The sequence below is a fragment of the Chlamydotis macqueenii genome, chromosome 3 (genome assembly GCF_036417535.1).
Source record: "Chlamydotis macqueenii isolate bChlMac1 chromosome 3, bChlMac1.mat, whole genome shotgun sequence".
Classification (NCBI taxonomy): Eukaryota; Metazoa; Chordata; class Aves; order Otidiformes; family Otididae; genus Chlamydotis; species Chlamydotis macqueenii.
Window position 1 is genome coordinate 87,102,424 of NC_141558.1, and position 22,049 is coordinate 87,124,472.

General features: G+C 64.6%; 1 protein-coding gene across 5 annotated transcripts; it reads right to left on the reverse strand.

Moving 5' to 3' along the window:
* Positions 1–1,780: 1,780 nt before the first annotated feature.
* LOC147601342 (uncharacterized) lies at positions 1,781–21,494 on the reverse strand. 5 transcript variants are annotated; one of them, XM_086745346.1, is made up of 32 exons: positions 20,762–21,494; positions 17,527–17,634; positions 15,988–16,143; positions 15,135–15,266; positions 14,828–15,019; positions 14,663–14,746; positions 14,408–14,526; positions 14,169–14,283; positions 13,808–13,891; positions 13,375–13,490; positions 13,054–13,198; positions 12,733–12,839; positions 12,538–12,619; positions 12,230–12,367; positions 12,024–12,155; positions 11,497–11,753; positions 11,256–11,379; positions 10,895–11,089; positions 10,439–10,594; positions 9,795–10,015; positions 9,293–9,470; positions 8,834–8,980; positions 8,217–8,606; positions 5,103–6,644; positions 4,799–4,879; positions 4,483–4,569; positions 4,261–4,352; positions 3,935–4,020; positions 3,275–3,341; positions 2,990–3,153; positions 2,558–2,692; positions 1,781–2,352 (listed from the first exon to the last, which is right to left on the reverse strand). In XM_086745346.1, exons 1-32 carry the CDS (start codon positions 21,188–21,190, stop codon positions 2,117–2,119), a joined length of 6,297 nt encoding a protein of 2,098 aa, XP_086601472.1. In that variant the 5' UTR covers positions 21,191–21,494; the 3' UTR covers positions 1,781–2,116. The 5 variants fall into 5 exon arrangements, with proteins under 5 accessions (XP_086601472.1, XP_086601475.1, XP_086601474.1 ...); XM_086745349.1 differs by having other exon boundaries at positions 12,230–12,364; positions 12,559–12,619; positions 13,808–13,894; XM_086745348.1 differs by having other exon boundaries at positions 12,559–12,619; positions 13,808–13,894.
* Between the last annotated feature and the right edge of the window lie 555 nt (positions 21,495–22,049).

Genomic DNA, 22,049 nt, shown 5'->3' on the forward strand with positions numbered 1-22,049 from the left:
AAGGGCTCAGCTCTCCTGGTGCCAGATGATGCTGCCTGCAGCCTCCTCGCTGCCTGCTGCCAAGCGGGGGTTTGGGGTTTCCTGCAGTGGCAGAACTGGGGTGCGGAGGCCCTGCTGGCCTGCGGGCTGTGCAGCCGGAACGGGTTTCGGAGCCCTGGCGCTGGCTGGGGCCGGCTGAGCACGGCTGCCGCTGGCTCAGCAGGTGCAGGCTGCCTGCACGGGCGGATTAGTAGAGGAGATTGGGGGGGGGAAGTGGCTTCTGCCATAGGAGCTGCAAGCGGGATTCGTCAGCGGGTTGCAGCGGGGCCGAGCGCCAGCGAGGGGAAGGAGAGAAGGGAGGCTGTGGGCGAGCAGCCACCCTTGGGAGACAAAGCAGCCCACGGAAGGGGGGCAGCCTGGGGCTCCGAAAGCAGTGCTGCGGCTGCCAGCATCATCCCCTGGGATGGGGGCACCTCTCTGGTGGTGCATGTCACCCCACACTGCTTGCTGGACTCTGGCCATGGCAGGACGCTTGCGGAGGGGCTCGCCGTGGGTCGGCATTGGACCTCTGGGGACGAGGAGGGGGCCCTCAGCAGAGCACCCTGCACTGGCTGCCCCCTCCACCGGGCCCCTCAGCCGCTCAGGAATGAACTGGCGCCTGCCCACCGGCTGCTCTCCTGCTATGTGCGGCCGGAGCCACGAACGCCGTGCCTCGGCCTCCTCCCCGGCCTGACCAGGGCTGGCCCCCTCCCAGGGCATCCCCCCCCCGCAACCCCAGCCTCAGCTGCCCTCTCGCCTCTTCCCATTAAGGCAGGGCAGGCAGCCGAGCTTCGGTGCCGGAGCCAAGAGTGATGGAGCTGAGCAGAGGGTGGGGAGCACAAAACGTGCACCCACCCGCCCCTCAGAAGGACCCCTGGCCAGCATTTCCTCCCACTCCTCATTGGGAGCACCCCCTCTGTGGGGGACGCTGGCATGCTCACCTCCACCTCGCTGCTGGTCCCCAGCCTGGGGGCACATCGCGGTGGGGAGACAGCCCTGTGCCCACATTTCTCCTCTCCCCGCCCTTGCTGCAGAGCTGGGCTGCAGCCAGTGCTTCTATTTTAAGCCCCACAACGCATATGAGGAGGCGAGGGGTGCGCATGGCCCAGCCTCACAGCCTGTCAAGGAGAGGCCTCGCCACCCAAGGCTCCAAAAACTTCCTCGTCTCCCCCAGGGGCTGGTGCGTGCTCGGGGGGCAGGTTGGACAAGCTGCTCTTTCCCCTTCCCAGCGCAGGCAGGAACTGAGGCAGCTGAAGCCGGCGCAGCCCGGTGAAGTTGTTGCAAAATATCCGGGAGATAGGAAGCCCTGGGGGTCTGGCCACACGCTCTTGGCTCCCTCCACGGCACACAGCATCCACCTGCCGTGACCTGGGCCAGCGGCCATCCTGCAGGAGAGGAGGGCTGGGCAGGCCTGGCAGGGCTGCGCGGGCAGCAGGATTTGGTCTGCAGGCAGCAGCTTCCCCGCCGAGCTCCAGCAGCAGGGAGAAGGGGCCTGGGTGCCCCATGGGATGAGCTGGGCTGGGTGCAGGCACAGGAGAACAAAGGACAAAGCACCCTTGTGAAAGGCACCAGACAGCTCAGGCTTCTCCCGGAGCAGGACCCAACACTGCTGTGGGGACCCCAATGCTGCTGTGGGGACCCCAACGCTGCTGTGGGGACCCCTCCCCATCTGAAGCACCCCTTACCCCTTAGCAGTGACCACCTTGCAGAGCCCCTCTGCTCCTGCACCAGTGGGTGCAGCTGGAGGAAGAAGCTCCCAGACTAAGCGTCTGTTTGTTTTTTAATAAAAACATCCACCCCCTCCATCCTTGCTTGTGCTGCGTGTCGGCAGGAGGCCTGGGGAGCCAGGGGCACCTGGGCAGAGCATCCGGAGGGTGGGCAGGAGGGGTGCTCAGCACCGGGCAGAGGCCAGGGGCTGTGGTGGCTGGGATGCGGTGCAGCCCCAGGGCTGGCTGGAGCGGAGCCGCTTTGCTGCAGCCTCTCTTCCCCAGGAAGGCGGCGAGCTGTGAGCTGGTGCTGGCAGCAAAGACCATGCCAGAATGGCACCCAAGAGGAGGATAAAAGGCAGGCTGGGGCTTTTCTCCCCTTCGGCTGGGGCTCACTCCTTCTTCCCAAAGAACTTCTTGAAGACGGATTTGTTCTTGGGGCGAGGGGGGCCAGGGGTCTTCTCCCCCAGCGTGTCCCGCGAGCTCCCCGGCTGGGCCACGAAGGAGTGGCAGCGTGCTCGGGGCACAGCTGGCGCCTGCTCCCCGATGTACAGTGTGACAGAGTAGCTACTCCCAGCCTCCACCGGCTCCTTGGGCACGGCCACCGGCGTGATCTTCTGGTACGTGGCTGCGAGAGGGAGTAGTCAACAGGGAGGGCAGGGTGACAGCAGGCACTGCCAGCCCCCCAGAGCCCTCCCCTTATGGGGGGCTGCAGCCTAGGGCACAGGAATGTGGGAACAGGTGGGTGCTGGAGCAGCATTCCACCTGCCCTGGGGTGTCTTTGGGGACAGGGGTGCCATCTCCTGGCAGTGACAGCCAAACCAGGGCCATACCTGAGGTGAAGGAGTAGGATCTCCTCTTGTTGGCCACCAGCCCATAGTCATCCTCTCGGCAGCTGTTGTCCCACAGCCCCGGTGACCCTCGGGGTGGCCACTGCTGCTCTCTGTGCCCGGCCCCACGAGCATCCTCTGAAGTGGAATAGAGACATGTCACAAGGCAAGGCCACCACTGGACATCCCTGTGTCAGCCCCAAGAGAACAGGGAAATGCGTGGTTATCCCAGTACCCCAGGAAGTGAAGGGATGTAACTGGTCCTTCCCTCAACCCTGTTCCTGCGCAAGTGACCCTGGGACTCCTAGCCCAGACCCCACTGACTTCAAGACTGACAGACAGCCTCCAGCTTCCCCCAGTCAGCTCCCTTGCACCTCTCTGGGCTGGGGAGAGGAGTTGGGGGACAGCAGGAGCCCAGCCAGACAGGAAAGTCACCTGCTGCTGCTACAGCCCCATGGGCTGGGCCATCCTGGCTGCCCAGAGGCTGCTGTGGTCGGGCGTTTGAGCGGGGTAGCACCATGATCTCCTGGCTCTTGGTGGTTGTGACCTGATGATGTCCCTGGAGGTGGGAGCTCCCAGGGCTGGGGACCTTGCTGAAACTGGAAAACAGCAGAGATTTAGTGAACCAGATCGGCCCACTGACACCCTGCACCACGCACTGGCAAATGTGGGAGAGGGTTGCAATAACGAGACCTGGCTGGCTGGCTCCTGGCTACTCACCCCCCAGCACCGCTGGTGCCTTCAACACGTTGTGCCGCCGCCTGGAAGTAATCCACTTCAGGGAAACCTGGGGGCACAGCAAAAAACCTGCAGGGTGCTGGCAGCGCACAGGACTGTCCAGAGCCAGCCCTCGCTCCAGCCATCTGAGCGTCCAGAAGCCCGCGCTGCAGGGCTGGCCCCTCCGACCTCCTGCTCTAATGCCCACTCTCGGTCCTGCCAGCCAGCCTAGGATTTCACGGCAGGGTCTGAGCCCCCTCGGGTATGGGTACAGCAGTGGGAAGACCTCTGTATTACAGATCTCTTTGCCTGGAGGGCAGGCAAGGGGCTTGCAGGCCCCGCAGAGGAGATGGAGGAAGACAGAGGCATAATTATAATTTTCCTGACACTGGCTTTTTTTGCTGCTGAGGCTCCACTGACGTCAGTTGTGCTATTCCTGATTTATAACTGTGTATGTGGTGTGAAAACAAAGCCTCCAAATCCTGCCTGGCAGAGAACTGCTGTTCTCGAGGCAGGTTAGGAGGATGCATAAATCAGGGACAATGCCGTGCTCCGTCTCTTCTGAACCCCCCCGCCCCGTGTATCGGAGGGCTCAGCAGGGGCTGCACACCTGTGGTACCTGAATATGCCCAGGCCCGTGCTTCGCCAGCAAGGGCTGCTCACCTGAGTTTTGCTGCAGCTTGGAGACCCATTCGTTCATGAGGGGCTGGGAGGGGGCCCTCAGGAGGTACTCAGAGCCATCCCGCAGCCTGCGAGGGGGCGAGAACAAGTCAGCAATGAGACAGACATGGGGTGCAGATACCACAACCCCCACCAGCCTGGGAAAGAAGGGAAGCAGATGAGAAGGAAATCTTCATCTAGGCATCAGACAGAGCTGGCCCTGGCTGGGGGTGTTGGCGTGCATCTGTCCCAGCAGTGCAAAGCTCCTTTCAACTTCGTGGGGGGCTGTGGCTATGAGACCCCGGCTGCCCTGGGTTGAGGTGACTCACTGTAGCCTGAAGCAGTTGGTTTTCTTGGTGTATTCAGCATCTGGGGTGCAGACTGCCCCGGAGAGATTCAGGGGAAGGGCCACCACGGAGCTCTGCAGCACAGGGAACAGCAAGAGCGACAGCAGGGTTGGCAGGCGCCAGCCTCCCCAGCTGTAGGGGTGCAAGGAAGGGCACCCCACTGCCAGTCCCCCTCGAGTGTCCCCCTGCTCTCCCCCAGCACACCTTGAGGCTGTCCCTGCGGTCCTGGTAGAAGCACAGTGTCTGCCTCATCAGCACGGCGTGGAAGAGGCCCCAGGCCCGGCAGTTGGCCTGCGGGATGCGAGCAGGGGACAGGGTGTGGGTTTGGGAGAAGACAAGTGGTCCTGTGTCAGTCAAAATGCCCCCAGCCCCGGTGGGCTCTGCCCTCCCAGGATGGCCAGCAGCCCTGTCATAGTGGTGCCAGGAACATCCCTGGCTGCACTCTTGCCCCAAAATCTGGACGCCCCCCGCCATGCCCCAGCACCCCAGTCCCGAAGGAGCCCTGCAGCCGTGCCTGTACCTTCCTCCCTCCTGTCTGCAACACGTGCTTCCTCTCCAGCGTCCCCTCCATCATCTGAAACTCCATTTTACCCGGGGGGGCCTGCAAGGGGACAGGGGGTGAGCAAATTAGCTGGCGGTGACCCCTAAATTCAGCACCTAGCTCTTCCCCCTCCATCCCCCAGCTGGAACAAAGAGGCCACCCGAATTGAGGGGTCCCCAAGCACAGGTCACGTTTGCTGGAGCGAGTAACCCAGCTGCTGCCTGCGGTGGCCCCCAATCCCCTGATGGACCCTGTGGAAGACCTCCCAGCCCACAGCTCTCACCTTACCGCCCTCTCTCTCCTCTTCCCCATGCCTCCGCCGATCCCAGGCGCCGGGGCCATCCAAAGGGGCTGTGGGCACCAGCTCCTCCGTACGGGGGGACACCCTGGTCCCACTGGGGCTGCCACCACCACTGTGCCCCATGCCGGGGCTCTTCTCTCCTGAAGGGCTGCGGAGCAGCCGGGCGGCGGTCGGAAGAGTGAACTTGGCCACTAGCACATTGTTGGCTGATGAGAGGATGAGGGGCCCGCCAGCCGTGGCTTCAGGGCTGGCCATGCTGCTGGCCCCGCTCCCCGGCCGGCAGCGGGCACGGCTGCCTGCTTGCGGGCTGGTTGTCCGCTCCTCGCCCGCTCCATCCCAGATGGCCTGCAGCTCCTCCTCCTCTTCCTCAAACTGCCCGTGGGCAGGGTGGCAAACCTCCTCAGTGCCCGACACAGGGCTGGGGGGCTGTGGGGACCCCAGTGCCCACTCAAAGACGGAGAGCTGGGTGGGGGCAGCAGGGGAAGCCGGGGACTCTTGGGGCTGGGTGCTGCTGGCTGGGTGCTGTGTGGCATGGGCAGTGCCAGAGACCGCTCCTGCCCGGACTGCGATGCCGGCAGGGGATGGCCCGAGCTCCGGCCGAGCGGCTTCGCAATGCCTGGCCCTGCCAGTGGTGCTGGGGCTGCCATCCTGGCCCAGCCGGGAGGCCAGCTCGTCCCTCTCCCGGCCGACCCGCTCGTGCAGCATGCTGACATGGGACGGCCGGCTCAGCTTGAAGTCCAGGTCTTTGCTGCTGCTGCCAGGACGCCGTGGGCTCCAGCGCTCCTCCCCGGCATGGTGGGCCCTTTGCCGGCTGTAGCTGGGGTTGAAGCTCACCTCCTCAAACCACGTTCCTTGCTCGCTCTTGAGGGACGTCTCCAGCCCTTCATGGGGCCCCTGGGGACTGTGCCCATCTACATCTACATCCTCCTGCCATCCAGCCCCGCATGTGCCTATGGACACCCGTGGCCTCACCCCCTCACTCTGCCTCTGCTCCTGCCCTTCTGCCTCCTTCCACTGTGCCGCAGCCCCTCGGTGGCACCCCAGAACTGCCACATCCCGGGGCAGCTCCAGGCTGAGCACGGAGCCCAGGGAAAGGTGAGGGCATGTGGTTTCTGGGTTGGTGAGGCGGGCATCTTGGGTGGCCGCCCCACACTCAGCATCGATGTCCCGCACCAGCGGGTTCCTGACGTAGAGCAGCAGCTCCCCGAGTCGGGGTCCAGCAGTGGCTGCCCCCAGCCCCGCTTTTCTCCGGCCGCACTTCTGTGGCCACGTGTTGCTGGGGCCGTGGCGCTCCTCGGGCACGGGCTGCAGGGAGCTGGCGCCCATGATGCCCTGCAGCGTCAGCAGCTGGGCCTGCTCGGCCCTCACCCGCTCCCGCCGTTGCAGGCTGTTGAAGAGGGAGCCGGCCCCAGCCTTGGGCAGGGTGTGGGAGACAGCCGGTGTCCCGCCACTGGATGCTGGAGGGCAGTGGGCGATGGCGGGTGGCCGCTTCACGCTGGAGGGTTTCCCGGTCTCCACCTGCACCTAGGGACATAGAGAAGGAGGGATGGGTGACCCCCATGACCGGAGTCTCCATCACCCCGCGCTGACCACCCTCTTCTGTGCTGTGCCTGGGCAAGCATGGAGCCGGCGGCAGGGCAGGCAGCCCTCAGCCCCCAAGGGGCTTGGTGCAGGCATCGAAGAGGCAGAAAGGGGAACCTCTGCCCATGATGGAGACCCCCAGGTGTGGTGCAGTGGGGGCTGCTTGTGCCATACGGCTCTCCTCCAGCACCGCTGCCCTCCAAGTCACCACTTTTGGGCGGCTACTGAGACAGCAGTCGCTGCTGCCCATCCCTGCCACCCCTGTGTGCCCCCAGGTAGCGGAGCATGCGGATGCAAGGGCAGGGGCTGAGCACAGCCCCTTCCCCTCCCCTTCCCCGCAAGCAGTCTCCCCAGCCCAGCCGCAGCCCCTTCTGGGCTTCTGCAGCTGCCAGGATGAAAGCTAAAAGGGCTTTGCCTGCAGGAGCTGGAGCAGCATCCCTCTGCACCCCTTATGCTGGAGGGTGCTCGTTACCAAAACCCTCCTGGCAGCCCAGCAGCCCCTCACTCTGCGTTGATGTTCCCCAACCCCCTGCCCTCTCCCTTGGGCTACCCAGCCTGGCTGTGTGGGGGGCCCAGCCGCGGCTGCCCTGGGGGCTCCTCGCACACAGCCCTTTGCACAGGGTCTGAAGCAACAAACGGATGCAAACTCCAGCAAAATATTGGGCTCCCAGCCCCAGGGTTACAAGCCATGCAACCCAGAGTGAGCCCCCCTTAAAACATGCACCCTCACACAGCCCCATCCACCCTTGACCCCTTCAGTCGGCTGCACAAGGGGCTGCTGCTGCTCCCTCGGTGATGGAAGGGGGACCCTCTTCCATGGCCACCAAAACCACTTAACTTGGGTGGCCAAACTGCAGCCAGCCCCATCTGAGCCCCCTCTTTGCATGCCCCAGCACCCACACTCCAGAGCCCATGGCACTGGGAGGGTTTCCCCTCTCCCGAGGGTCCATCACTGGCAGGGCACGGTGGCAGGGCCAGGTGGGTTGGTAGCAGGCGGGTTCACGCCATGCAGCCACTCTGCCCGGCATGCAGCCTCCCTTGGGGACGTTACCTCTTCCACCAGCTGGCGAGGCGGCTTTCTCTTTCTCTTTAAACTACCCCAAGTGTTTCCTAAAAGCCCCTGGCAACGCTTCCAAAAGGTTTTACAGCTCGAGGGTTTAGTGGCAGGGAGCTGAGCGGGCGAGAGAGAGAGACAGAGAGCTGAGGGCAGAGCAGGCGAGGAGAGCGCAGGCAAAAGGGGGTGGCTAAAGCTGGTCCCCAGCCCTCAGGCATCGCTCTGCATCAGCACAGCCAAAAGTTCCTCTCCTGAGACTGACACAGCCCCAGCAGCTCACTTGGAAACAGCCTGAGGGAGTCCCACTGCGGGGTTTACCCTGCAGCCCTCAAAGCCCCCTGGTCTGCACGGGGGCACAGCTCCAGGGAGCTGCCCTGGCTGCACGGCGGTGGCCGGCCCTGGGACAGGCGCTGGGTGCTCGCCCATGGTTCTGTCAAAGTCGCCTACCGTCCCCCACATACCGTCCGCAGCGCATCCTCCTCCAGCCGCTCGCCACCAGCCACCTTCTTCTTCTCACCCTTCTTGCCGATGCTGAGGATGAGGTTGACCGTCCCCCCCAGCCCGCTGGGGCCCTGCGGCGGCAGCAGCAGCGTGGAGGTCTCAGCAGGATCCCAGACGCCAGCCTCCTCACGTGGTTCCATGCCACAGGGCGTTGAGCTGCTGGGCTCCCTCCAGCTCCGCTCCGCTCCCCGTGGGTCATCCGAGAGGGGTGATGCCGGTGGGGAGATGGTCATTCCCGCTGGCACTCGCGGCTCCAATCCTTGCACGGGCTCAGGGAGGGAGCAGGGCATGAACCCTGCTGGGCTGCGGATGCTCTCCAGCTGGGGCTGAGCGCAGGGGGCACGCTGCTCCTGGGGAGTGGGGCAAGAGAGGGAACATGGAGGAAGGGCTGCTGGGGCCATGCACTTTCTCAGGACAGTCTTCCCTTTGCCTTGCCCATCCTGCCCGTGCCCTATAGAGTCCCAGGGCACGTCCCTCCCCTAATTCTGCACCACCCGCTCCATCCAGTGCCTCTGCAGGAGCTCAGCCTCGAGGCCAGGCCCACTCCTTGATGGTCTCAGCGCAGCTGAGTACTCACTTGGCTGGTGGGGGATGCGCCCAGGGGGCTCTCCATGTCCCTTCTGTACTCCTGCTTGCTCCCTGGGTCCCGTTGGTGCCTCTGTGCTCGCCAGCGCACCAGCACCCAGCCCAGCATGCTCTGCAGCTCCTCCAAGCGCTCCTTGATCTGAGGGGAGGAGAGATGCTGGGCAGCCCACAACGACCCCTGGCTCAGGGACACTGGCCCTACCAGGACACCTTGCTATGGAAAGAGATCAGGGGGTTTTCGGCAGTGGGACAGGATCAGTGGTGTCACCTGAGGTCTCAGCATCCATTGCTGGGTGAAACCTCTTCCTGCCCTGAGCAGACCTGGAGATGCATGGCTGGCCCCCTACCGCTCACTGGGGCTCTGTGACTGCACCTCCCTCTCTCCTCCAGCCACTGTCCCCAGAGGATTTCAGGGGGTCCAAAGGTGGCTCCCCCTGTTCCTCGCCCTTACCATTGCACTCAGGTAGTGCTCCTCAGACACCAGCTGCTGCCCCGCTGCCGCCAGCGCCTCAAACTCTTTGAGCTTCCCTTCGATTCTCCTCTCCAGCTCCTCACATGGAGTCTCAGGGAGGCCGTGGCTGCTTGGGCTTTCGGAGAAGATCTGAGCCCGCGTGTCCTCCGTCCAGGAGCTGTGGGCATGTAAAGGATGGGCTGAGGAACGACCCGGCCCCTCCGTCCCCCACAGGGAAGCCATTCCCATGCGCAGGGATGGCTGGAAGCAGCTCGCTGAGGTAGTGACAAATCTGGCAGGCCAGAGCAAGATGCCATGGGGCTGCCCCACAGCAGGCAGCCCTGGTGCAGCACATCGTTCCAGGTGCCTCACGGTCCTGCCTGACTGCAGCTCCGGCACTGCCCGGGTACTCGCCAGCAGCCCATGTTCTGGCAACATCGCGCTCTCACCGGCTCCCCCCCAACCGCTGCAAAAGCAACCCCGATGGCTCATCGCCACTTACATCATGGCTAAGTAATCCTTGAAGAAGTGCCGCAGCCGGCCAGCCTGCTGCACACGGGCCCGGGTCTCCTGCAGCAGCTTTCGCAGCCCTGCCCAGGCCCGCAGTGTCTCCTGCACCTCCCGGCTGACGGGGCACAGCCGAGCTGGGCACAACTCTTGCAAGCGGGCAGCTGCCCTCTCCAGCTCCTCCAGCTGCCCCTGCAGGGTCTCCGACACCACACGCTAAAGGCAGAAAAGATTCAGGATGCATCCAACCCCTCCACGACCAGGCTGAGCTCCTCTGTGTCCCATCCCAGGATGAAGGGATGGCGGAGAGGATACATGGATGGAGGGGGCAGAGCCACCCTTGGCAGACGGGCAGAGTGGAGGGCTGCCTGGTTTCCTTGCTCTGGTCGCGCGAGTCCCCTCCCCACCAACAGAAAGATGACTGAGGTACTGGCAGCCAGGGGCTGGCACATGGGAGCTGATGCAAGCTCTCTCCCTTTGCCTGGCCTGCGCTGGCAGAGGGGAGCAGAGCAGGCACAGCGTGCCAAGGCTTACGACACCTGTATTCCCAAGGGCCAGCGCCTCCCCGGGACAGCTCCAGCCAGCCAGGATGCCTCCCCGCCATGGGCATGGCCAGGCATGGCACTCCCCGGATCTCACCTCCATCTCCTGCTGCTGGCTCAGCAAGCCCTGCAGCCCCTGGAGGTCCTTCTCACTCTTCACTGCGGTGAAGCCCTTCTCTGCTTGGGCAGTGTCACGAGCCAGTGCCTCGGCTCTGCATCGAAGGGCCTCCAGGTGCGGGGATACCTCTGCCACCTGGATGGGTGAGGGGGAGAAGAGAGATGAGCCCCAGTGTGGGACCCCTTATGTCAGCACTCACCATGCAGCCCCAGCCCACCCCAGCCTAGGGGCCACACGCCTGCAAAAGGGCAGGGAGCACCAGCCATGGGAGGGATGGGGATACCAGCCTCGCACAGAGCAGTCTCCGTGTATTCCAACACCCTTGTGTCCCACTGGGACCAGCTGAGGCGCATGCCCTGCCTCGACTAGCCAGCATGTCCAGCTGCAGGTGGACCACCCAGCTGCATTCCCAGACCTCCCGCCTCCATCCCCTACCAGGCGCTCCAGGCTCTCCGTCTCTGCTGCCACCTCCACGACCCGCTCACGCTCCTTCGCCGCATCGTTCAACATCTCCACAGCCTCCTGCAGCTCTCCCAAGGGGCGGCTCATGTCCTCGCTGCTCAGTGGCTGCCCAGTCCGGGCTGAGAGCAGGGGAAAAGACTCCTGCGAGCCACAATGCCCGCTCCCTGGCTGAAGCCAACAGAGACACCGGGCGTGAAGGAGATGGGGAGTGACCCCTCAGGCAGCTGGACTGGAGGGGGACACTCGTGGGGGTCCCCCTGCTAGCCACAGACCAACCCTTCGGCTGGTCCCAGGTGCTGAGCGATCCCAGCGGATGCCTGGCCCCGCTACTCACCGCTGCAGGTCCCTGCCGGCTCCGTGCCTCCTCCTCTTGCAGGTCCTGCAGGAACTCAGACAGCACCAGGGAGTCACGCAGGTCTGCCGCTCGGCGCCGCAGAGCTGCCTGCACGCGTGCCAACCTGCAGGGACAGGTGTCTGTCATGGGTGCCAGCATCCTCTTCACCTCCTTGGGGCAAGCATCCTCCTCCCTGCCCAACCTAGGGACCAGAGAGGAGGCATCTTCCTCCAGGACTCACTTCTCCTCCACCATCTCCACCTTCCTCTGCATCTTCCTTGCCCCCTCGTGCTCTGTAGGAGGCTCGCCCGCTGCCTCCTCCCGCAGTGCCTGGAGCTTGAGGCCACACAGCAAGAGCTGCCTCTCCAGCTTGCCTGTCTCCTCCAGGTCCCGGCGCAGCTCTGCTGGGCTTCTCATGGTGGCTGGCTCTGAGAGTGACCCGGCAACGGCTTGCAGCCACCGCTCAGCCCGGTCCAGCTCCCCCACCAGCCTCAGTGCCTGCAGAGAGAGTGGGGAGCCCATCAGCCTGGATCTGAGCTGCCCAGGGGAGGCAGGAGCCACGCTGCCACCCCACTGCAGGTACCCAGGGTACTGGCAGCTCGGGCGGCACAGTTAGAGCAGCGCGCAGGTTGCAAGGCTAGCCAGAGATGTTGGTGCCAACGCTGATGGATCCCATCCCTGCAGGTACCAGCATCAGTTGCCAATCCTCAGCAAGCTGCTGCGATTGGGGCATGCCCCCGTGCCCACCCTAGCCCTGCCACCATGTACCTTATCGATTTCCCGCAGCACGGCGCCGTTCTCCTGGTGCTTCCTCTGCAAGTCCTCCCACAGGTCTCCCAGCTCCCGCAGCATGGCCTCCACCTGTGGGCTCCCTGGGGGCCCTCCCAGTGCTGGCCCCTCCTGCGAGGCAGGGGGGCAGTTAGGATGGGCCCTGCCTGGTGTCCCTCCCTCACCCCACACCCAAGGGATCTCACCGGGAGCACAGCCCTGGTTCTGCAGCCGGGGTCCAGGGGCTCCCGCTGCATCCTTGCTGCCTCCAGGCTCTCCACGTCCCCCACTGGGCACGGGGGGACACCAGGACCTGCACTGTCCTTATGCGGGGACACAGTCTGCTGAGGAGCGGGGAGACATGCTGCGTTAGCACCCAGACCAGGGACGAGCGTGTGTGCACAAGGGCGCATGCCCACAAGCAGCAGGAGGGGGTCAGGGAAGGGAGTCCCCCCACCAGCACTGGCTCCGCTGGCTGGGCGGGGAGCAAAGGGGACTCTTGGGGATAAATTACCGCATTCACGGCCTGACAGACCTCCTGCTCCTGGGTGTCTGGCTGCTGCATTCCCCACTCAACCTCTGCCTCTCTCCTCCTCCTGCAGAGAGGGGGACAGGCAGGACTGCAAGGCATACCCTTGCACAGGGGACCCCCATCCCTATCCCCTCCAACTCCATCCCACTCCCCACAGCCACCTCCACAAGCTAGTACCTTTTGCTGTCACCACCATGAGGGGGCTGCCCCATTGCTGGAGAGCCCGGGCTGCTCGTCTCCCCTCTCCCATGCTCCGCCGCCTTCCCTGGCATGTCCTTCAGGACCTAGAGCACAAAGTGTCCCATTCCTCCTTTGCCAGCCCAAAGCGTGCATCACTTCACCCCAGACCCGGCACTTACTGCCTCCCGTAAGCAGTGGGGCCAGGTCACAGCTGTGCTCAGCTTGGGCTTTGTCCAGCTCCCGAACCCCTTTCCCACAAGCTCCCTCCTTTTCCCGAGGTGGAGGTGCTGGAGATGTGCAAAGGAAGGCAGTGCTTACTGTGCTCCCAGGGCATCTTGTCCATTTGTCTCCTGCTTCCTTCCTCACAGCCCCATGGCCACTGTCGTCTCCCCGGGGCTCCACGCTTGGAGCTGCAGCTTCTCCCGCCAGGGAGCCAGTCGCCAGTGCCGGAGCCTTCTCCGTCCTGGGAAAAGAGTGCAAGGGGGGCCCAGGGGAACAGAGGATGGAGAAAAGAGGGACCTTGAGTGGAGCTGGTGCCCCAGAGGCTAGGGGCTAACCCAGGTCTTTCCCCAAGCCTCTGGCCCCAGCACTGGGGGCTCAGGGTTGGGGCCCTGGGGGTCCTGCTGGGCTGTGCCCTACCTCAGTGCCTGCTGGAGCTGCGCCCAGCTCTCCTTGACGTCTCGGTGCTTGGGGGTGACTCGGGCTGCCAGGGTGGGCTGCAGGCTGAGGAGCTGGGACACGGTCACATCCAGCATCTGAGGAGAGAGCAGCAGGGCAGTGATGACAGGGCTGGCGAGGGACGAGCCACTGCAGCTGCGGTGTGGGTGCATGACAGCAACCCACCACTGGCCCTGTCGGAGCAGGAGAAGCAGCGGGCACCAAGCCCAGTCCCCTGCTGCCCCTGAGGCAGCTCCCCCATCCATCACACAGCCCCGCCCACCCCACATGGCTGAGGGGCGCCCACCAAGCTCCCAGCCTTGCCGATGCCAGCGCTGACCCAGGAAGGCACACATCCCCCCTCCATCGGGATGCTCCCCAGGGCTCAGAGGATGAGGCAGAGCCTTGCACTTACCATCACCTGGCTGGCTATGTCCCTGACATCCCGATCGCAGCACGGCTCACTCTCCCCTGGCTTCCCCACGCTGCAGATGCTCCTCTGCTGCAAGAAGAAGCTGCAGTCAGCGGCAGGAGGAGGACAGGGCCTTGCCCTCAGCACCGGCAGAAAGGGACACTGCAAAGTGGAGGTTGCTGCTCCGGCTCCCCATGTTACACCAGGCTCCGTTCCCCGGGTCTCTCCCTGAGCCCTAGGCTGACAGTGCTGGGACCACAGCCACCCCCACGCAGGGGACGAGAGCGAGGTGCTGCCCACCCAGTTTTGCCCTGGCCATGCAACAGCCCCGCACCGGGCTGACCCTGGCTCCAGCTGCTGGTACCTTGGCGTGGATGGCCCCAAGCAGGGTATCTGCTTGCTGGAGGAAGGCGGCTACCTCCAGGGCCAGCTGCAGGGCTTCGTGGTGCTCCTTCAGCGTCCCCTGCAGCCGCAGCCACCTGTGCAGGCAGAGAGGAAGAGATGAAGGGCAGCTCATGCGCCCCTGGGGAGCCATGGAGAGCTGGGGCAAGGGGCTCCCAGCACCCAGCTCGCCCCTGCTCAGCCCGTGTGTCCTCCACTCACGTTTTGTTGAGGTGCTTGCGCCGGGCTGAGATGCTCCTGCTCTCACTTTTGCCTTGTTTCTCCAGCTTCTGAGCCAGGCTGTTCAGTTCCTCATGCAGACTCTGGAATTGCTGCTCCTCCTGGCCCGAGCAGAGAGACAGACATCAGCGTCCCTCGGCCGTCCCTCCTGCCCCTCTCTCAGGGACCTGCACCATGCCCCAGCCTTGTGGGGTTTGGGGTCCCCAGCATGTTGGCAGCCCCCCAGCAGCCTCTCACCTGCTTCAAGTCCAGGATGCGGCGGGTGAGCTGGATCTTGTCTGGGCTTTCCTGCAGGAGGGCTGCCAGGGAGGGCTTCTCCTCCTGGGCCAAGAGAGGGTGTGAGAAGGAGGAGGAACAGCCAGGCTGTCCCCCTCCCCGGACCGCACACCCCGCATCCCACACCTTGTGCCTGATCCATGCCTCCAACCGCTCGGCTTTCCTGTTGAAGTCCTGAAGGCTCCGCAGCCCCCCCAGGGCTTTGCTCTGGCTGGCAGCCGTCTGCTTCAGGAGCTGCCACTGGTCCCGCAGGGCCACTAGCTGCCTCCGCACCCCATCGGCACTGGAGCCCGCCCGCCACATCAGCTGCTCGCCCATCTGTGGGGCCAAGGGACTCACTAAGCATCAGGGGCTCCCAGGGACCCTCCACTGCGGAGAGCCTGGGGACACGGGTGCTGTGGGAAATGGGAGCCATGCCGCCCTCCAGCCTCACCTGGTTGAGCTTTATCAGCCTGTTCTCAAAATCCTTCATGTCCCGCTGCAGGGTCTGAGCCACCTCCTCCCAGTCCTGGAGGTCGCAGCCGTCCTTCAGGTCCTGCAGCTTGCCTCGCACCCAGCCCTCCGCCTGCAAGGCAGGAAGAGCCACGTGGCCGGACGCCTCCGCCAGAGCCCCGAGGACGCAGCTTCGGGGACCCAAGGCCACACCCTCCCAAAGCCACGACAGGGACCAGAGGGCACCCTTTTGGCAGACAACCCCTTTGTTCTGAGTGAGAACGGGCCACCAAAGGGGCTCAGGATGGCGACAGTGGCGATAGGGGTGGGAAGGCGAGCAGTATCTCGCTTCTTTCCAGTATCTGCCTGCCCAGACTGGTAGGAGAAGCCAGGGCCCCCTCAAGGCAGGCAACACGGAGGGTCTCTGCGTGGGACATCCCTGCACGAAGCATCTCCTCTCCCCATGCTCAGCTCCCTCATGCAAGTGCCTGTGCACCCTCCCCAGCATGGTGTGGAACCAGTACCCCCCGAGACACCCCGCACCATCCGGGTTCCCGCTGGGGAGAGACAGGAGCCGGGAAGAGGAGGAGGAGGAGGATGGGGGACGGGAGGAGCGTGCGCACATGGGGAGGAAGCAGGGCCCTGGTGCAGGCTGACCCCCTCTCCCCAGGGCCGACAGCCAGGGAGAGGCGGCCAAACATGATCTCATGCCACAACCACGGCTTCGCTCGGGGCCGGGAGTTCAGCCCTCCCCGCCGCGCACCCCACCCCACAGCTCACATGAAAGGCAGCTGGTGGCCCCCCTGTTCCACTCCCCATGCAGCCCCTTGGGCGGGCACCTCGGCTGGCCTCACCTGCAGCATCTCACGGTTGAACTGGGCTACTAGAGGGCTCGGGTCGAGGAGGGAGGCCGCTCCCATGCTGCTTCGCCCACCGCATCTCAGTGCTGCCACAGGCTCCTTGCCCTTGGGGCTCTCTTTCCGGGGTGATGGCACTGGGGGTCCTGCCAGCTGGGGCAGGCAGAAGCGAGGGGGTCAGTGTGCTGCCCCAGGGAGCCCTCCCCACTGCCTTCCGGGAGCATTTCAGCAACCCAGATAAATGAGGTCAGCCTGCCTTGTCCCTGAGCCCACTCCTTCACTGACATATTTGGGGTGCTCTCCCAGCACCCCGAGGCACAGCTCCCCCCTACCAAGGCTGTGCCAGTGGCTTTCACAGCCTCGGCAGGGGGTTGCCAGGCTGCCCTTCAGCCCTGGGTCACCCCAGGCTGGCAGGCTGGTCCTCACATCCGCTTCAGAGGGGGATACCATGCTTGCTGCCTCTCCAGCCTGTGGCTGCACATCCCTGCAAAGAGCATTCATGTCTGTGGCATCCGTTTTGTGTCACCCTGGGGGATGCTGCCAGGGGATGAGATGGGGGGGCCATGGGATAGGTCCCCGATGAGTTCAGCCCACCACTTCTGCAGGGGCACCCAGAGACCCCCACCCCAAGCAAGCAGTGGTGGAGGGGCAGGAAGTGCAATATCTCCCCTGGGGCTCGGCCTCATGGGCGGCTGGCGCTGACGAAACCCTCTGTCAGGGCTCCAGCTCTTCCAGGGGTGACGGTGAAGGCCAGCCAGCGAAAGCGCTGGCCCCGCTCCAACCTCAGCCCCGGGCCCAGCTGCACGCAGCCCAGGGGACGGCACAGCCACCTGGGAAATCTGCTTCCCACCCTTCTGCCAGGGGACGGGGACCTGACCGTACACTGGGACCTGACCGCACACTAACTGGGGACAAACAGGAGCCTGAGCATCTTCAGGAGAAACCTGAAGGTGCAGGGCTCACTGCCTGCTGTCATCAGGGAGAAATCGCTGCTGGGGCCGGGCTGGGGCAGCCCTTCCTCCCCGAGGGATCTTGGTGTGAGCTGCTCCATGGGGTCCCAGCCACCCCCGAGCCTGCCAGGGCGCAATCTCCCAGGAGCCTGCGGAGCAGCAGGGTTCAGGCAACTGTTTCAGGCTCTCTAAGCACTCTGGCATGTGCTGCCTTGCTGACGGCATGGGAGTCGCTTTTCAAAGTCTTTCTGCCTAACCACAAGAACTAGAGAAATCCTCTGTCTTTTTTTTTTTCTTCCTTTTTTTTTTCCCCTCAAATAGCAACATAGATTCTCAGGCCCTCCTGCAACTCTGAGATCTTCAGTCCATTGCCAGGGCTGGAGGAACCCATAATCCAGCTCCCTTGGAAGGGATAAAACCTCTGGGTGCTGGCCTGGGGGCTACCCCTTTGCTCCATCATGCCCAGCTTGTCCCTTCATTTAAAGCGGCATGCCTGGGCAGACTATCGGCGGCCGCCCTCGCTTGCTCAGCCCCAGGCTGCACCCCTGGGTCAGACCCTCTAAACAGCCAGGGTAGGGGGACATACTGCGTAGAAGGGGGAACCTCTGTCCACCGGAGAGCAGAAACCACCGGTCCGGGGACTCCCGGCCTCCCGCTGCTCATCCTCCACATCCACGTCCTTCCTGAGGAAGACCTAGAGAAGGGAAGGCGCAGCTGTGAGCCTGGAAGTTCTTGACTGTCCCAGTAGCTGAGAGAACGGATGGGTGCGTGCCCACCTCCCCCTGCCCTGGGCCAGAGGAGGCTGCTGGCCGTACCCAGACACCGCTTGGCTGGGCTCTTGCCCATCCCTCCTCACACATCTAGGTCAGGCTTCTCTGGGCAGCGTCTGCAGCTCTGGCCACGTGTTCAGCAAGTGGCAAGAGCTCCCAAACTTGCTTTGCTCAGCCCCTTCTCCATTTTAGCCCACACACATACACACCCTTTTCCCCCTTGAACTGACTCCAAAGCCAGCAGAAACCCATTCAGTGGTCACCACTGGCCCCTGGTCATTTAAGGATGCTCATGGTCAGCCTCCCCTGCACATCCCAGTACAGCAGAACAGAGATGCAAGGGCACAGGAGGGCAATAACCACACTGGCACGAACCCGAATCCTCTCAGCCGCTGATCCTTCACCTTGGCCTGTTTCAGGAGTTAAGGGGGTGGCTGACTCGCCGGGAATGGCTCCCACAGGACTGGGGTGAGGCTGGGAGCAGGAGAGGCAGGAGGAAGGAAGCCCAGGCACCATGGCCAGGCACGGAGAGGATGAACTCTGCATTACCTTATCCTTAACAGAGCCCAGCCCCAGGAGGAGAGGTGCGTGGGATTGCTTGGATCACATACAAGGGCAGTCACGGATGAATCTTTTCTTGGGCTGTTAGATACAGCAATTTAGGGACCTCCTTCCACTCCCTTTCTGGGGCCACCTTGCTGTCACTGTAACAGCCATCCCAGGGTGCACAGGGCAACACGAGGTGGTGGGCAACATGTGCTGCCCCGACACTCCCTCCCTGGTCTCCCCTGAGACCGCAGCGAAGGAGACGGTGGATCAGCCAAAGCCAGACGCAGCCCAGTGTCACTTGGACTGCTCCAGACTGGGGACAGTGTCCAAGGGGGAACCAACCCAGGCAAAGCAGGACTCCCTCCCTGCACAGAAGGTGGCTTCCTACCATCTCTGCAGGACTGCGGAAGAGTCCCATTGCGGATGGCAGCCACCAGCACTAGAGCTACTGCCATCAGAAAGGATCAGAGCCCCACAAACAGCCCAACAACCCTATAAGCCCTGGAACATCAGCACCATCGGACCCTTCCAGGGGGCTGTGGAGCCCGGCTGGTGGTTGCAGAAGACAGACCAGTGCATCACGCCACAGCATCGCACCCTGAGCAGGAAGAGCGGGCAGGGAGTGAGGCCGAGTCACCACCTGGCAGGCGCAGCGAGAGCTCAGCATGTCTGGCAGGAGGGTGCCAGAAGAAGGCGGCACCTCTGTGCCTGACCGCAGGGCCAGGAGGTTTGGATGCCCATTCAGGGAATGGTGGAGAGCTAAACGTGACACGCTTACAGGATGTAAGACCCTAGGAAGCCCTTTTCGAGGCAGCAGCATCCCATGCCAGCTGCAGACCGCGTGGCCCCTGCCTAGGGCTCCGCTGTGGGAGAGAAGCCTGCAGGTGACACGGGAGCTTTATTTAAAGTCTCTGTCTCACAGTTTGTCAGCCGCAGGAAAACAGGGCTGTCGGCACAAGGATGACTTCATCCTTCCCGCAGAGCTGCTCCATTGGGACTGCCCCTCCTCCCCGGTCCCTCTGGCCGGAGCCCGGTCCTCGCTCCGGCAAAACAACAAACTTTTGCAGCAACCGAAGGCTGGGAGAAGGAACTGTGCCTTTCTCGGCATCTGTGAGGTGCCGTGCTAACCGCTCCCCAGCAGGACCCCAGGCTTCATGACACGAGCAAAGTCACACGTGAAACGAGTGCAGCAGCCTCAGTTGCCTTCTCTGCGAACACTTTTTTCCCCTCGTTTAAAGCAAAATTAACATGGCACATACTCGCCACAGCCCATAAAAGAGAGGTGCCAGTGACTTCCCACGAGCAAGACGAGTGGGGCCAGACCCTCTCGGGCTGCACTGTGCTCATCCCGAGGAGACCCCCATTCCTATGGGGCAGGAGTGAAGGGCAGAGCCAAGGGCTGGGGGGCACGCTTGGGAAAGCCCTAAAGTGTGTAGGGGACAGTGTTCCCTTCTCTCCTCTGGCTGCTGTCCTGCCTAACACATGCTTTCTCCCCCTGCACCCTGGCTCCTTCTCTCCCTCTCAAAGCTCCATCTTGCAGCCTGCCCCCCACTTCCAGCTCCAATCCACCCCCCTCAGCCGGACAGGGAGGAGGGACCGATCCTGGCAGCCTCCTGTGAGCCCCGCACCACTGCACCGTGCCGAGCACGTGTCCCTACCTTATATGAAAGAGGGGAGCCCTCGTGCCGATGCCCCTTGGGCTGCGCAGACTCCGGCCGCCCAGTGAGGAGCTGTCTGCGTGCCGGAGAAAGAGGCAGCTCTTGCGAGGCCGTGCCTGGCCTTTATTGGCAATGAAGACGAGGGTTTTGGCAGTGGGCTGTGCAGCTCTCCCTAGCGCTATCCCGCCGGGAAACCAGCTGTGGTGGGTCAAGGTTAAATCCCAAGGAGTTCCTGCCTGCTCTAACCAGAGATGGCGAGGTCTCTGGACTGCCTTCCGCCCCATCCCAACCACGCAGGGGGTCTCCTGGGCTCCGGCACTGACGGATTTGGACCTCCGTGCCTGCTAGCACTCATACTCGGAGGGTGGGGTGCCGGGAGCCCTGGGTCCTGTTCCTAGCCTTGTCCCGGCTCTGCCTGGCTGCGTGGCCCTCCATGAGTCACTTCCCTTCTCCCAGCCTCCGTTTCCCCTCTGGTAAATGGGAGAGCAAGTTCCTAGCTCCCCACAAACAACGGCATCATCCTGGGCATCCCAAAAGCTGAGCCCTCGGTAGCCGGGCTCCGGGGTAGAGTTTTTCTGGGTCACCTCAGCCCTTGGGAAAGCTCACCTCCAGCTCACCCGCAAAGGCCTCCAGCCTGACGGGACAGAGAAGCGCGTGGGGGTCGGGGGGGGGGGATGTAGGAGTAAAAGCAACTGCCCCAGGAGCCCTGTAGCGAGTGCTGCCGGGAGGACATGGGGACAAGGCAACAGAGATCCCCTGCCAGGGCACAGCCTCCCCCCAGGACCTGCCAGGATCGGAGAACCGCAGGGAAGAGAGCAGGGCGCAGGGTACGGGGAGCGCTTACCTTGAACTGGGCTTTCCCTGGCCTGCTGTTGTTGTTGTTGTGGTTCCTCTCGCCGCCGGTCCGGCCAGAGTCCCCGGGTCCCCCTGAGTCTCCCGGGCCGGGCTCCCCATGCCAGTTGGACAGCGTGATCTTCTTAATGGAGCGGGCCAGGGAGCTGCGGTTCAGCCGCTCCTCGTCGGTCCCCGCTTCCTCGGCGGGGCTGGGGCTGCGGGGCCGACCCTCGGGGGCGGCGGGGCCGGCCCGGGCTTGGGCCAGGTAGAGGGAGATGCGCTGGTTGATGCTGCGGCGGAGGCCGCGGTGGTTGTCCAGAGCGGAGGCGAGGGCGATGCCGGGGCAGGGGTCCCCGGGAAAGTCGGCGGCGCATTTGGGCAGCGACAGCTTGGTGCTGATGGTGAAGGGCTGGACCTTCCTCGCCGTGCTGCCGGACATCCTCGCCCTCCCGGCCGGGCGAGGGGAGCAGGGGGAGCAGCCGAGGAGCCCGGCCCGGGCGCGGCGGGGCGAAGCGGCAGCGCGGGGTCCCCGCCGCCCGGCAGCGCCGGTGATGGAGACCGCCCGGGCGGCGCCGGCTCCTTCCCCGGGGGCGGGCGGGCGGCGGCGGCGGCGGGGCCGCCCCTTCCCGCGGGGGCGCTCAGCGGGGCGGCCCCGCGGCGGGGGGCAGCGGGGCGGGGGGCGGCCCGGCTCCCATGGCCGCAGCGGGAAGGCGCGGGCGGCCGGGACCGGCTTCGGCTGCGGGAGAGCGGGGCGGGCGAGCGGGACGGGCGGGCGGACCGACCCTCCGCCCCCGCCGGGCCGCGTCCCCTCCCCTGCCCGGCTCCCTCCTCCCGCGGCGGGCGGGGGAGAGCGGCCGCGCCCGCGCCCTGCCCCTGCCCTTTTTCCTCCCTCCCCGGGCCGGCTTCAGTCGTCCGCCTTCTTGCGCAGGTTGAGGAGGCAGAGCAGGCAGGTGAGCAGGGCCTGGCGGCTCTCCCGGGAGCGGAGCCGGCGGCCCAGGCGGCGGAGCGGCGGCAGCAGGCGCTGGCGGGCCAGCGGCAGCAGGCGGGCGAGCAGGGCGCGCAGCAGCGGGGCGGCCAGCGGCGGGGCGGGCATGCTGCCCCCCAGCCCCGAACCTGCGGGTGCACCGTCAGCCTCCTCCGCACCGCACTCCCTCCCCCCGCACCCCGAAGTGCCTTGGCTTCGCACCTTCCGACCCGAGCGGGATGCTCGGGGGGGGGGGGGGGGGGGGAGTCATGCCTCTCTGGGAGCGGGGGGCTGCTTGGGGAAGAAGCGCTGGAGGGGACCGCTCTCCTCCCCT